The sequence below is a fragment of the Rana temporaria genome, chromosome 9, assembly GCF_905171775.1.
Source record: "Rana temporaria chromosome 9, aRanTem1.1, whole genome shotgun sequence".
In the NCBI taxonomy this organism is placed as follows: Eukaryota; Metazoa; Chordata; class Amphibia; order Anura; family Ranidae; genus Rana; species Rana temporaria.
Window position 1 is genome coordinate 125652967 of NC_053497.1, and position 16483 is coordinate 125669449.

The following is a 16483-nucleotide window of genomic DNA, read 5'->3' on the forward strand; positions in this document are numbered from 1 at the left end:
CACAGGCAGTGCTTGGGAACGCCCACTCCCGCGGGATTGCCGTGAGGTGAAAATCGGGATTAAGAGGTATGTGCTGAAAAAAAAAAAAAAACACCGGCATTCTGTCGGTAGGATGGCGTGACTCCGTGTGACGTCAGAAATTTTTTTGAGGGTGAACCTCCACTTTAAGTATGGCTGTCGTTCCCGCGTCGAAATTTGAAAAAGTTACGTTGTTTGCGTAAGTCGTCCGTGAATGGGGCTGGACTTCATTTACGTTCACGTCGAAACCAATGACGTCCTTGCGGCGTACTTTGGAGCAATGCACACTGGGAAATTCCACGGACGGCGCATGCGCCGTTCCGAAAAAACGTCAATCACGACGGGTCACAGTCGTTTTGCATAAAACACGCCCCCCTGATCCAAATTTGAATTAGGCGGGCTTACGCCGGCCGATTTACGCTATGCCGCCGCAACTTACGGAGCAAGTGCCTTGAGAATACAGCACTTGCCCGTGTAAGTTGCAGAGGCGTAACGTATCTGATACGTAATCAGATACGTTATGCCCGCACAATTTTACGCGGCTCTACGTGAATCTGCCCCATAGCGTCTACAAAATAGGGGATAGTTTTATGGCATTTTTATTAATATTTTTCTTTTTACTAGTAATGTTAGGGCGGACAAATCGGACACTTTTGACACTATTTTGGGGCCATTGTCATTTTTACAGTGATTAGTGCTATAAAAATGCACTGATTACTGTGAAAATGACACTGGCAGTGAAGGGGTTAACCTGTAGGGGGCGCTGAAGGGGTTAAGTGTTTCCTAGGGAGTGATTACTGCTGTGTGGGGGCGTGGCTTGGCGTGTGACATCACTGATCGTATTTCCCTATGACAGGGAACAGACGATCAGTGGCACTCACACTAGGAAGAACGGGGAAAGGTTTGTTTACACTTACCTCTCCCTGTTCTTCAGCTCTGTGACCCGATTGCGGGACACCGGCGGCGATCATGGAGCTTAAGACTAGGTCGCGAGCACGCCACCCACGAGCATGTACAGGTACGTTGCCTTTAAAAGCCCAGCCATGCCCTTCTGCTCAAGTATATCGGTGTGAAGGGGTCCTTAAGTGGTTAAAGCATATCTACACACAAAAACAAAAATGTAATACAGTATACTGCATCTTACTGATCTGGCCAGTAACACACTATGGTCCGGATTCACATACATTGGCGCATATTTATGCTGGCGTAGCGTATCTTTTTTATGTGGGCGTGAGCCATGCTAATGAAGCGTGACCCCATGCTAATGATGGGCCGAGTGACAGACAAGTCCTTAAATTAAACGGCGCATGCGCCGTCCCGTGCAGGCAACCCAGTGCGCATGCTCAGAATCACGTTGAAACTACTCCCTAAGATACGACGAATCACTGCCTACGACGTGAACGTAACCTACGCCCAGCCCTATTCACGTACTATGTAAACGATGCAAAATTCGACGGCTGTGTTCCCTGGTCCATACGTTTGCATGAGTTGCGCCTTATATATGGGGAATAACTTTACACCGGGCATACGTCTTACGTAAACCGCGTATATTATGCCAATCACCATAAATTGTATAGAATACTATATACTGCCAGCGCCGTTTCATATATGTTTTCTACCACTATTAAGGTTATAGCACCTTTGCACAGCGACTGCAGTTTTGTATTTGTATTTATTTTATTTAGTACCTTAGTGTGAGTTTTTGAAAAGTTTTATCCTTTTTTTGGCAAAAGCAAGCAATATATTTTTCTCTGTAGCCACAGTTGGGCTGAGAGAGATAAGGAAGCTGCCTTTTTGCTGACTTCTTCCAAAAATGGGAGCTGTCTGGCTTTCTCTGTTAATCCAGTACTTTCTGAGTCACTAGACCCCGACAAGCATGCCAATCTGGACTCCTATTTTAGCTGGCTGCATACTTCTTTTTTTTTTTTTTAGGGCTGCAACTCATAAAGTATTAAAGCCAGAGCTTTTTTTCTCAGAAAATAGGTGCAGGAACTCAACCACGGCCCCGTTCAGATTTCAAAAACAGTAGAAGGGTCTTAAAAGGGGCATTTAATACCAGGATTGCATTACATACAGAGTGCAGAGTTCAGGGGGGTTACACACGGAGTGCAGAGCTGTCACTTGTAAACACAGAAACCAGACTTCTGTGTTTACAAGTGATTGTGGTGAGCAGGTACCAAAGGGTCTGAGCCAGAGGTGGTGGAACCGAGTTCCCCCAAGTTCCCCCTGAAAAAAAGCCCTGATTAAAGCTTTTGGTTGGAATGATATTTTCAGAAAATGGTTAGCATTGGCAGGCTCCATATTTTTTTCAACACGTTTTCTTATGATTTAAAAAAAAAATATGAAACTGACTTTTGTCACCTGATCTCTATTTCCCTTATCAATTTAAAAAAGCTCTGATCTTCATTTCCACGTGTTTAAATGAGTATTTGTGTCCCCTGGCACTATACCAGTTGACCCCATCAGCATTGGATGTGTGTGCCCCCAGGTGGTACAATCCATTCAGGTTTGCAGCGTGGCAGTTGCTGTACCACCATCCTCCTTTGTAGAGCTGGGCACAGTGGTGTTCATAGGTGTCATTGTCCTGGTCCTTTGTACTAAATTTCATGCCGTTCAGACCGGACATCGAGTCACCTGCAAAGTAGTGCAGAGAGATATAACTGCAAGAAGCTGAATGTCAGGTCATTAACAGTGCAATAGTGAACTCTTGGGCCCCCTTCACACAATTGGACCGATCAGTATATCAGGCAGACCTGATCGGACCACCCATTGTCTGCTATGGGGTGGTGGATGTCAGTGGACATGTGTCCGCTGTTACCCGCTGGGCATCCGATTCGACAAAATTAGTTGAAAACAGACATTCGCCCATCAAATTACACACCAGATGGTACCTAATCCCATATAAATTAAACACATTTTATCCATCGGTATCTCCTACATGTTTTAGAGGATGCCCAGATCAAGGTACCATTTTACACACATTCTGAAACTGCATAATCTTGAAACCCATATGGCTACAAGCAGCTGATGGGATTAAACATATTATAGGTAAAAAAAATCCCCCTCACCCCTGAGATGTGTTTATTGTTTGCATTATACCAAATGTTCCCATACAGCATATTAGACTTATGCCCCGTACACACAGAAATTCCGACAGCAAAAGTCCGATGTGAGCTTTTGAACGGAAATTCCGACCATGTGTATGCTCCATCGGACTTTTGCTGTCGGAATTTCCGCCAACAAAAGATTGAGAGCTGGTTCTCAAATGTTTTGACGGAAAAAATTCCTATTGAAAAATCTGATCGTCTGCAGCAATTCTGACGCGCAAAATTCCGACGCATGCTGAACTTAATTTTCTCGGCTCGTTGTAGTGTTGTACGTCACCGCGTTCTTGGCGGTCGAAAGTTCAGAGAACTTTTGTGTGACCGTGTGTATGCAAGCCAAGCTTAAACGGAATTCCGTTGGAAAAACCATCGAAGGTTTTTCCGACGGAAAATCAGATCGTGTGTACGGGACAGAATACATACACTGTTTAACTCAATCCACTGGATGATAGCATTTAATTAGCACTCATCAACAGTCCCTGATGAGGTTACTTCCTCTTTGTTTCCCTGCAAAGGTAAAGCATAATGGGCTACTATGCATCGCATAGTAGCCCATTATGTGACACTTACCTGCAGGAGAAGCCCGTGATGTCCCCGTCTTCCTCGCTAGTAGCGAACGTCCATCTTCACCCCTCTTCTTCCGGGGGCCGCAAACTCCGGCTCTGTGACTGGCCCGAGTCGCGTGACGTCACTCCCGCGCATGGGAGCGGGAGCCGCCTTTAACGGCATGACCCTATTCACAAAACGGCATGGTCAGTGAGCCTGCGCCGTTGTCTACGGCGTGCGTGCGCCGTAGACATCGGTGCTGTCATTTTTGCAAATATCTCCTAAACCGTGTAGGTTTAGGAGATATTTTTTGCACCTACAGGTAAGCCAGCGGTTGTAAACCCGCATGAAAATTTATTTATTTTTTCCTCCTGTAAGGGAAAAGTCATAATGAGCTAATATGCCCTGCATATTAGCTCATTATGAAATACTTACCTCGGAACGAGGTGCGTAGCACTTACCTGGTTCAAGCCGAGCGAGATTTCATCTTGCCTCGGCGTGTCTTCCGGGTATCGCCGCTCCAGCGCTGTGATTGGCTGTAGTGGCGATGACGTCACTCCCGCGCGTGCGCGCGGGAGATTTAAAACTCGGCAAGGTCCAGCGGCTGCCGGTCCTTTCGCCGTAGATCCCCCCTGCGCATGCGCCGCCCGCATTGCGAGTGGAATATCTCCTAAACCGTGCAGGTTTAGGAGATATTTTCCTTACCTACAGGTAAGCCTTATTATAGGCTTACCTGTAGGTAAAAGTACAAAAAGTGGGTTTACAACCACTTTAATCTAGGCTTACCTGTAGGTATAAGTGGTCTGTAAAGCCCTGTACACACGATCAGTTTGTCTGATGAAAACAGACCGATGGACCGTTTTCATCGGACAAACCGATCGTGTGTGGGCCCCATCGTTTTTTTTCCATTGGCGAAAAAAAATAGAACATGTTTTAAAATTTTCCTATGGATATAAAACCGATAGAAAAAAAAAATCGTCTGTGTGGAAGTCCATCGGTCAAAAATCCATGCATGCACAGAATCAGCGCATGCTCGGAAGCATTGAACTTAATTTTTCTCAGCACATCGAAGTGTTTTACGTCACGGTCGGATTTTTGACCGATGGTGTGTAGGCAAGACAGATGAAAGTCAGCTTCATCGGATATCCGATGAAAAAATCCATCGGATTAGATTCCATCAGATATCCGATCGTGTGTACAGGGCTTAAGAGTTTACAACCACTTTAAATAGAATGGATCAAATTAAACTCTCAGAGCATATCTACCATACACTCTTCGACACCATGCACATTTTCGAATAACACATGATAAAGAAATCTGTGTTTCTATATGTTATAACCAGATAGGAAATATAACTACCTAAATCACATCTTTTTCAATCTTATATTGTATTGCTAAGTTCTTCTTATATGTACCATTCACCTCATATTAAGTACATGCTTTAATTTTTGGACGTACCTATGTTTTGGTTACACTTTTGTAATAACCTATGGCCTTTTACAACAATAAATATCGTTTGTAAACAAAAAAAGATAACGGTTTGCCATCCGTCCAGTGGATCGGATGAGAATCGGATGGAAACAGATATGCAGTCCGTTTCCATGCGACCGCCACATAGAGGAGAGCGGGCTGTGTCCGTGTCTGCTCTGCATAGCGGATCGAACAAAAACCTGTCATCCGCCTGCTCAGTGGGGATCAGCAGAGAGATGCCCCACTGAGCAGGCGAATTCCACTTGGGCATATCCGCCCCATGTGAAAGGGGCCTCAGGCTGGGTTCACACTAGTGCGACATGACACTAGTCCTACTTTGGATCCGACTTTACCCTGCAACTTGAAGCTGACATATGTCCGACTGTCAATGAACGGGGATCCGACCTGGATCCCCACCAATTCCGGGCAGTGTGTTTGGTATGAATCTTGAGGGGTAATTCCACGCTGAATTTTAAATAAAATATGCTTCCTCCAGGAGCATACCAGGCCCTTCGGTCTGGTATGGATTTTAAGGGGAACCCCTACTCCGAAAAACAGCGTGGGGTTACCCCCCCCCCGAATCCATACCAGACCCTTATCCGAGCACGCAGCCCGGCCGGTCAGGAAGGGGGGTGGGGACGAGAGAGCGCCCCCCCTCCTGAACCGTACCAGGCCTGCATGCCCTCAACATGGTGGGTGGGTGCTTCGGGGCAGGGGGGCGCCCTGCAGCCCCCCCCCACCCCAAAGCACCTTGTCCCCATGTTGATGAGGACAAGGGCCTCTTCCCGACAACCCTGGCCGTTGGTTGTCGGGGTCTGTGGGCTAACGGCTTATCGGAATCCGGGAGCCCCCTTTAATAAGGGGGCCCCCAGATCCTGGCCCCCCACCCTATGTGAATGAGTATGGGGTACATCGTACCCCTACCCATTCACCTGGGGGGAAAATGTGTCAATAAAAAAAAACACTAGACGTTTTTTAAAGTAATTTATTAGGCAGCAGGGGTCTTCCGACTTCTCCGCTCTCTTCTCCCGCTCTCCGGTGCCTTCTGCCGGGCTCCTCCGCTATCTTCTTCCAGCTTTTATACTAGCGTTGGTCCAGTCTTCTCTGTCGTCTTCTTCCCTCTTCTTTTCTTCCGATGTTGACACAACGCTCTCTCCCGCTGTAATGCCGCGTGCACCGCGCACACGGCATTACAGCGGGAGAGAGCATTGTGTCAATATCAGAAGAAAAGAAGAGGGAAGAAGTCAACGGAGAGGACCGGGCCAACGCTAGTAAAAGAGCTGGAAGAAGATAGCGGAGGAGCCCAGCAGAAGGCACCGGAGAGCGGGAGAAGAACTGGAGAGCAGGAGAAGAGAGCGGAGAGTCGGAAGAAGACCCCCGAAGTCGGAAGAAGACCCCCGAAGTCGGAAAAAGACCCCCGAAGTCAGAAGAAGACCCCCGAAGTCAGAAGAAGACCCTGGAGCTGCCTAATAAATTACTTTAAAAACCTGTCTAGTGTGTTTTTTTTATTGACACCTTTTTCCCCCAGGTGAATGGGTAGGGTACAATGTACCCCGTACTCATTCACATAGGGTGGGGGGCTGGGATCTGGAGGCCCCCTTATTTAAGGGGGCTCCCAGGTTCCGATAAGCCGTCCACCCGCAGACCCCGACAATCAATGGCCAGGGTTGTCGGGAAGAGGCCCTTGTCCTCATCAACATGGGGACAGGGTGCTTTGGGGCCCCCCTGCCCCAAAGCACCCACTCCTCCATGTTGAAGGCATACGGCCTGGTACAGTTCAGGAGGGGGGTGCTCGCTTGTCACCACCCCCCTTCTTGACCGGCCAGGCTGCGTGCTCGGATAAGGGTCTGGTATGGATTCTGGGGGGGGGGGACACCCACGCCGTTTTTTGGAGTAGGGGTTTCCCTTAAAATCAATACTAGACCAAAGGGCCTGGTATGCCCTTGCAGGGGAAACCCATGCCCCTTTTTTATTTAAAATTTGGAGTGGCGTTCCCCCTCAAGATCATCAGAGCACAAGTTGCATGCCAAAGTCGGAGCATGTAAAACGGCGGTCTGACTTTGATCCAATTTCAGTGATATTCAATGGGCTGAAGTAGGATCAAAGTTGGACCAAAGTAGTACAGGGAGCATTTTCAAATGATTGACTTTTGTCGGGCCAGTTAAGACAGCTCCCAAAGGGAAACATTGATTTTCACACGTAATGCGACATGAGCTCCCAATGTCGGAGCGTTTGTCGTACCAGTGTGAATCCGGCCTCATTCACAGCGCAAAACTGTGCAAGGGCTGTGATTTGCCTGCATGGTAAATACCTGTGTATCCCCATGCAAGCAAACACGGCCCTCGCACTGGAGTATGGATGTACGCAGGAGGCCTAACAGCCACACCCCTCGTCAAAAGTCTGCACACAAATTTGTATTGGAGTAGATGAAAAGCATCTGACTAATAAAGTTACTGAGCGCCGTCAGTGGGGGCATCCCAGTGCGCATGCTCGAAATCACTTCGCAAATAGTCAATGCTTTCGACGTGAACGTAATTTACGCAAAGCCCTATTCGCGAACGTTTTACGCAAACGACGGAAAATTCCACGCTGGCCCGACGTCCATACTTAACATTGCGTACGCCTCATAGAGCAGGATTAATGTTACGCCGAAAAAAGCCTTACGTAAACGACGTAAAAAAATGCGCCGGGCGGACGTACGTTTGAGAATCGGCGTATCTAGCTAATTTGCATACTCTACGCGGAAATCAACGGAAGCGCCACCTAGCGGCCAGCGTAAATATGCACCTAAGATCCGACGACGTACGTCAGTCGGATCGAGCCCACATTCAGTCGTATCTTGTTTTGTGGATACAAAACAAAGATACGACGGGGCATCTTAGAACTTACGCGGCGTATCAATAGATACGCCAGCGTAAGTTCTTTGTGGATCTGGGCCATAAACTTTAATGACATCCTATTCTTAGTCCGTAAGGCTCAATTTTTAATTTGGCCTACCCTTAGCAGCTATAATAGCTTCCACTCCTCTGAAAAGTTTTAGGAGTGTGCCTATGGGAATGTTTGACCATTCTTCCAGAAGCACATTTGTGAGGTCACGCACTGATGTTGAACGAGAAGGCCTGGCTCATAGTCTCCGCTCTAATTCATTCCTAAGGTGTTCTATCAGGTTAAGGTCAGGACTCTGTGCAGGCCAGTCAAGTTCCTCCACCCCAAACTTTCTCATCCATGTCTTTATGGACCTTGCTTTGTGCACTGGTGCGCAGTCATGGTTGAGCAGGAAGGGGCCATCCCCAAACTGTTCCCACAAAATTGGGAGCATGGAATTGTCCAAAATGTCTTGGTATGCTGACGCCTTTAGAGTTCTCTTCACTGGAACTAAGTGGCCCCTGAAAAACAACCCCACACTATAATCCCCCCTCCACCAAATGATTTGGACCAGTGCACAAGGCAAGGTCCATAAAGACATGGATGAGTGAGTTCTGGGCCTTCCCACAAGAGTTGAAGCTGTTATAGCTGCAAAGGGTGGGACAACCCAATATTGAACCCTACGGACTAAGACTGGGATGCCATTAAAGTTCGTGCGTGCGTGTAAAGGCAGGCGTCCCAATACTTTTGACAATATAGCCTTAAACCCACCTAGAATATTCTTTATAGTACGACTTCAGGCCTGGTGCAGTTTGCATATTCCAGGTGCATTTTCGTTTTTCATTCATTGAAATCTATGGAACCAAAGATCAGAAAAAGGTCCCTTTCCATAAAATACACAGATGTGAACGTTACCCACCTGCATCACCTTCCTTATAGGGTCCAATTAGCAATTGGTACTTTTCCATCTCATCCATAACTTTGAACTCTGCATACTTGGCAAAAAACATTTTATTTTCAAAATCCTGCAGTTCGATGCGCAGTTCCCATTTACCTTTACAGAGAAAGAGGTTTAGCCATTTACAACAGAAATAATATATTTTATAGTGTCACTCACTGTCAGGCATAGGTTTTGGCAAAGCCCCATAATCTTGGCCCAGCAATAAAACACTTTCGGTTCACACCTGAGTCTCTGGGCCAGATTCTTATAGAATCGGTGGCGGCGTAGTGTAAGCCATTTACACCACGCCACCGCAGATTACTGGAGCAAGTGCCGTATTCTCCAAGCACTTGCTCCGTAATTTGCGGCGGCGTAGTGTAAATGGCCCGGCGTATGGCCGCGTAATTCAAAGGGGGCGGCTTGTATTCAAATTAAGCGCGCCCCCGCGCCGATCGAACTGCGCATGCGCCGGGCGGAAAAATAGCCCAGTGCGCATGCTCCAGCTCACGACGGAAAACGTCAATGACGCCGACGTGAGCGTCATTGACGTAAAGTGGTATTCGCGAACGAGTTAGTAAAACAACGTAACCGACGGAAAAAGACGACGCTGACCCAACGCCATACTTAAAATGGCATACGGCGGACTGGCGTAAGGTTACCCCTCATATAGCAGGGGTAACCTTACGCTTACGGAAACAACGTAAATGACGACGACGCGGCGCAAATTCGTTCGGGAATCGGCGTATCAGGCTCATTTGCATAGTCAAATGAGAACTGAACGTAAACGCCACCTAGCGGCCAGCGTCGAATTACATATAAAAACCGACGGTGTAAGTGACTTACACCTGTCGGATCTACGTCGTATCTATGCGAAAATGATTCTAGGAATCAGACGCTTAGATACCCAGGCCAAAAATACGAGATACAACGGTGTTTCCTGAGATACACCGTCGTATCTCTTCTGAGAATCTGGCCCTCTGAGTTCAATAGGCGACATACAAATGGTCGCTGGAGAAAGAAAACCTGGCTATGATATATAAAAATATGACAGAGCAAACATGCAGATGTATAATATCTACATTTTGAATAAATAAATTCTATGCAGTATCCAATTTGATTTGTACACCTTTTGCATTTGTTACCTGTGGATGTTATCTTATGAAGATTGTCATTTCCCAGCCAAAACTCATTCAAACGGCTGCCAAACCCTTTCTTGTAGTCTGCCCAGTTCCGGAAGAAATCCACTGACCCGTCCCAACGTCGCTGAAACACCTGGCGAGAGAGCCGAAAACGCACCTGAGCGACATAAAGCTTAAAAATGTCCCTATTAATTGCGGTTAACTTTTTGTTAGAATCCTACAAGTAGTTGTAGATGCACGACTTTATTTTTCCTAAAGTCAGGATCAGCAAAACATTTTATAAAGCCAGCAGTAGCACCGCCAATATTTCTAGCCCCACTGGTTCACTTTAAAGATTTATTTGTGTCTAAGCACATTGGCGTCCGCTCCATAGGGCAAGGGGGGGCAATTGACCGCCCCCTGGAAAAATCGAGAAGGACCGGATCTCGGGCTGGATGTCACACAGGCACAGCGAGCAGAGTGAAGCCGCCTCCCCCACCTGCTGTGCCTGTGCTGCGCTGATGGCTGATCTGAGGTACTGAATGGAATAGGGGAGGGGGGTTTGTGCTGAATGGGGGGTCCATCTGTGCTGAAGGGGGGTCTGTACTGAAGGGGGTATGTGCTGAAGGGGGGGGGGTATGTGCTTAAAGGGCGTCCATCTGTGCTGAAGGGGGGGTCTGTGCTGAAAGAGGGGTCTGTGTGGAATGGTGGGGGGTCTGTGCTGAATGGAGGGGTCTGTGCAGAATAGGGGCCCCATCTATTCTGGGGGGGTCTGTACATTCTCTAGGCTATATTTATATGGGCATTGAGTGAAGCTGAATTATCTCAAGAGCTATTTCACACTGCCAGCTGGCTGCATTATCGGTAAAGTGCCGCTACCATCGTTTTAGCTGCGCTATTTGGCCGCTAGCGGGGCGCTTTTAACCCCCGCTAGCATTTAAAGAAGGGGTTGAATGCGACTGTATCGCCGCTGCCGAAGCCCCCCCCCTCCTGAAAAAATTTCAGCGGACGCCCATGTCTAAGCACCAATCTAGGTAGCCATTCAGATCACAAAGTATCTGGCTAGTACTCGGAGAGTAAACTTTCCTCCAGAATAAATAAAAAATAAAAAAAATGCAAAACAGTCACGTGATCTCCAGTGTCCTCTAATGCCGCATACACACGACCGTTTTTCTGGTTGCAAAAAACAAAGTTTTTAAGGGTATAGAAAAAACAATTTTTTTTTCAACCCGATCATTAAAACGGCCTTGCCTACACACGATCGTGAAACAAAAAATGCTCTAGCAAAGTGCGGTGACGTACAACGCGTACGACGGCACTATAAAGGGGAAGTTCCATTCGGATGACGCCACCCTTGGGGCTGCTTTAGCTGATTTCATGTTAGTAAAAGACGATTCGCGCTTTTCTGTCTGTTACAGCGTGATGAATGTGCTTACGAACAGTAGTTTTACCAGAACGAGCGCTCCCGTCTCATAACTTTGCTTCTGAGCATGCACGGATTTTTCACTTCGTTAAAGCCCACACACGACCATTTTTTTACAACCCGAAAAACGACAACGTTAAAAACGTTGTGAAAAAATAGAGCATGTTCCAATTTTTTTTGGCCGTGTTTTAGAACCCGAAAAATGCTCTGAAGCCCACACACGATCGTTTTTAATGACAATGAAAAAAAACTTAATTTTTTACAACCCGAAAAATGATCGTGTGTACGCGGCATTATTCCCATTATATGCAGCTATTGCCATTTTTCTTTATTATAGGCAAAATGCAGCTATAAATAAGGAAATAGTTCCCCCTTCTGGTCAAAAATGAGAATAACATGTTCTCCATTGCAGTTGGCTATAAAATAACTTCTAGAAAGTGACAATAATGTCTGACAAAATATATATATATATATATTCTGTACTATATATACGTTTTTTTCCAATAAAATTTTATGTGCAGCAATCCTCTCCTCGTTCAATTATATAATTTGTATATATACAGTCCATCCGGAAAGTATTCACTTTTTACACATTTTATTTTACAGTCTTATTCCAAAATGGATTCAATTCATTATTTTCCTCAGAGAAAATTGAGTACTTTCCGTGATACTTTTATTTGTACTAACATATAATTTTTCAGGAGAGTACTCAATTTTCTCTGTCACAATTGCACTAATACGGCTACAATCACGTCAAGTATTATTTTCCTCAAAACTTTACAAACAATACTCCATAATGACAATGTGAAAGAAGTTTGTTTGAAATCTTTGCAAATTTATTAAAAATAAAAAATGAAAAAAAATCCCATGTACATAAGTATTTACAGCCTTTGCCATGACATTCAAAATTGAGCTCAGGTCCACTGATCATCCATTAGATGTTTCTGCAACTTGTTTGGAGTCCATCTGTGATAAATTCAGTTGATTGGACATGATTTGGAGAGGCACACGCCTGTCTATATAAAGGTCCCACAGTTAACAGTGCATGTCAGAGCACAAACCAAGCAATGAAGTCCAAGGAGGGAAGTCCAGGGGCGTACCTAGAACATTTGGCACCCAGGGCGGACCCTATATCTGGCACCCCCCACCTTAAAATGGAAAAACACAACACTGTGCCCACTGCATCCTTCAATATCTTTTTGTCACTACTGTGTACCCCCTCTCCACAACTGCACCTCTGGACCCCTTTACATTACACAGCACCCTGCACCTCTGGAGCCTTTTACATTACACAGCCCTTGTACCTCTGGACCCCTTTACATTACACTGCACCTCTCGACCCCTTTACATTACACAGCACCCTGCACCTCTGGACCCCTTTACATTACACAGCACCCGCACCTCTGGACCCCTTTACATTACACAGCCCTTGTACCTCTGGACCCCTTTACATTACACTTCACCCTGCACCTCTGGACCCCTTTACATTACACAGCACCCTGCACCTCTGGACCCCTTTACATTACACAGCACCCTGCACTTCTGGACCCCTTTACATTACACAGCACCCTGCAGCTCTGGACCCCTTTACATTACACAGCACCCTGCACCTCTGGACCCCTTTACATTACACAGCACCCTGCACTTCTGGACCCCTTTACATTACACAGCACTCTGCAGCTCTGGACCCCTTTAGATTACACAGCACCCTGCACCTCTGGAACCCTTTACATTACACAGCACCCGCACCTCTGGACCCCTTTACATTACACAGCCCTTGTACCTCTGGACCCCTTTACATTACACAGCACCCTGCACCTCTGGACCCCTTTACATTACACAGTATCCTGCACCACTGGACCCCTTTACATTACACAGCACCCTGCACCTCTGGACCCCTTTATATTACACAGCGCCCTGCACCTCTGGATGCCTGTATGTTACACAGACACCCCCTAACAGTTCTGGACCCCCTGCATGTTACACAGACCCACTACAGTGCAGACCCACCCTACAGTGCAGACCCACCCTACAGTACAGACCCCCCCTACAGTAAAGACCCCCCTACAATGCAGACCCCCTACAGTACAGACCCCCTACAGTATAGACCCCTCCCTATAGTACAGACCCCCCTACAGTGCAGATCCCCCTACAGTACAGATCCCTCTACAGTGCACAACCCCCCCCCAACAATACAGACCCCCCTACAGTGCAGACCCCCCTCAGACCCATAATGTACCTCAGAACACACATGGACAACCCGAAGTAGTGGCTTTGCAGGGAGGGGGGTGTGAGCTGCACCCGAGCCAGGCGGCACACCTGGGACCAGCACAACGATCCCCTTCCCTCCATTGTCGCGGCTCTGATCAGTCTTGGGCAGCGGCTGTGAAGCCCTCTTCCCCTCCTCCTGCATGCACAGCTGCCAAGACTAATCCCGCAAAGCCACAACCTCTGACTCTCCATGTGTGATCAGTCACTGCGTGGTGCCGCTGCCTAAACCCGATGCACTGTCTCCTTTCAGTTGCGGAGGGGGGTGGCTGCCTGACACCCCCCCAGTGTGTGGCACCCCTCCCCCCCACTTAGTACGCCACTGAATTGACTGTAGACCTCAGAGACAGGATTGTATCGAGGCACAGATCTTGAGAAGGGTACAGAAAAATGTCTGCAGCATTGAAGGTCCCAATGAGCACAGTGGCCTCCATCATCCATACATGGAACAAGTTTGAAACCATCAGGACTCTTCCTAGAGCAGACCGCCCGGCCAAACTGAGCGATTGGGGGAGAAGGGCCTTAGTCAGGGAGGTGACCAAGAACCCGATGGTCACTCTGACAGAGCTCCAGCGTTTCTTCGTGGAGGGAGGAGAACTTTCCAGAGGAACAACCATCTCTCCACCAAACAGGCCTGTACGGTACAGTGGCCAGACGGAAGCCACTCCTCAGTAAATGGCACATGACAGGCCACCTGGAGTTTGGCAAAAGGCACCTGAAGGACTCTCAGACCATGAGAAACTTATTTCTCTGGTCTGATAAAACAAAGATTGAACTTGGTCTGAATGGCAAGTATCATGTCTAGAGGAAACCAGACAACGCTCATCACCTGGCCAATACCATCCCTAAAGTGAAGCATGGTGGTGGCAGCTTCATGCTGTGGGGATGTTTTTTAGCGGTAGTAACTGGGAAACTAGTCAGGATCGAGGGAAACATGAATGCAACAATGTACAGAGACATCCTTTATGAAAACCTGCTCCAGAGCACTATGGACCTAAGGTTGGGGCTAAGGTTCATCTTCCAACAGGACAACGACCCTAAACACACAGCCAAAATAAAAAGGAGTGAGAACGTGACACATCTGTGAATGTCCTTGAATAGCCCAACCAGAGCCCAGACTTGAACCCGATTGAACATCTCTGTAGAGATCTGAAAATGGCTGTGTACCAAAGCTCCCCAGCCAACCTGATGGAGCTTGAGATGTGCTGCAAAGAAGAATGGGAGAAACTGCCCCAAAATAGATGCCCTATAGGCTCACTATGCAAGCCGCTTAGGGCCCCGCAAAGCTGCGGAGGGCCCCCTTAAATTACTAGAGGCACCCTCTCTCTGTCTGGTGAGAAGTAATTTTCAGCCCCTCAACGCGCTGGCTGCATGGGAGAAGAGGTAAGAAGTCAGCACCCCCGTTTCTCACTCTAATGTAAGATGTCATTTCAGACAGCAGAACACCTCCTCCCCCCACTTCTCAACTTTAATCTGACATGTCACTAGGGCCCCAGGGAGGTCAGGATCGGCACTGGGTGTGCCAACCTTGTAGCATCATACTCAAAAAGACTTGAGGCTGTAATTGGTGCCAAAGGTGCTTTAACAAAGTATTGACCAAATGCTGTGAATACTTATGTACATGGGATTTTTTTAATTTGTAATAAATTAGCAAAAATTTGGGGGTATTGTCTGTAGAATTTTGAGGAACACGGTCTATTTTGGAATAAGGCTGTAACATAACTAAATGTGGAAAAAGTGAAGTGCTGGATGCACTATACTGTATATATACACACAGTATATATACCTGGGTATATATTTCCGCGTGCTTCTGCTTTGTGCTGCGAGTGTGAGGCCTCGTACACACGACCGTTTTCCTCGACAGAATCGATCAAGAAACTTGGTGGCAGAGCTTTTTTGCCGAGGAAAACGGTCGTGTGTATGTTTTTCGTCAAGAAAACTGTCGTGGAACTCGCCGAGAAAAAAAGAGAACATGCTCTCTTTTTCCTCATCGGGAGTCTCAATTTCCTCGTCGTCTTTCTCGTCGGGCTGGTTTACGACGAGAAACACGTTCGTGTGTATGCTTAGAAACCCGCGCATGCTCAGAATAAAGTATGAGATGGGAGCGTACCTTCGGTAAAAGTAGGGTTTGTAATGGAGATAGCACATTCGTCACGCTGTAGCAGACTGAAAAGCGCGAATCGTCTCTCACCAAACTTTTACTTAACACCCAGTAACGTGAGATTAGCAAAAGCAGCCCCAAGGGTGGCGCCAGTTGAATCAAACTTCCCCTTTATAGCGCCGTTGTACGGTTTGTACGTCACCGCGTTTGAGAACGACAAGATTTTGTCTTGACAGTGTGTACGCAAAGAAAGCTTGTCAAGATTCTTGACAAGCTTAACAAGGAACTCGTCGAGGAAAACAATGTTTCATTTACGTCGAGTTCCTCGGTCGTGTGTACGAGGCCTCAGAATTGATGCTGGCTTGAAGCCAAAGTGCAGTCACACTAAATATTAATTTGATGTAGACTATTCTTCTGTTCACTAATTTTGCATATACGTCGGCAGAATGGCACGGCTGGGCACAGGGATGTATATATACGTCCCCTTTAAGAGCCCAGCCGTGGGTTGCGCGCACTGCCGGCGTGCACACGCGACCCGGTCCGAAGCTCCGTGACCACGCCCGCGGGACCCGTGGACCCGATCGCGGCCGGTGTCCCACGATCAGTCACAGGAGCTGAAGAACGGAGAGA

At 47.3% G+C, this 16483-nt stretch overlaps 1 protein-coding gene across 1 annotated transcript in view; it reads right to left on the reverse strand.

The window, feature by feature from the left end:
• Positions 1 to 2221: 2221 nt before the first annotated feature.
• LOC120914014 (ficolin-1-like) overlaps positions 2222 to 16483 on the reverse strand; it is a 36143-nt gene continuing 21881 nt past the window's right edge. The window contains exons 3-5 of the mRNA XM_040324437.1: positions 10086 to 10215; positions 8923 to 9057; positions 2222 to 2652 (exon numbers count right to left, since the gene is read on the reverse strand). Coding sequence (XP_040180371.1) covers positions 2399 to 2652; positions 8923 to 9057; positions 10086 to 10215 — 519 coding nt within the window. The 3' untranslated portion in view covers positions 2222 to 2398. The remainder of the gene's footprint in view (positions 2653 to 8922; positions 9058 to 10085; positions 10216 to 16483) is intronic.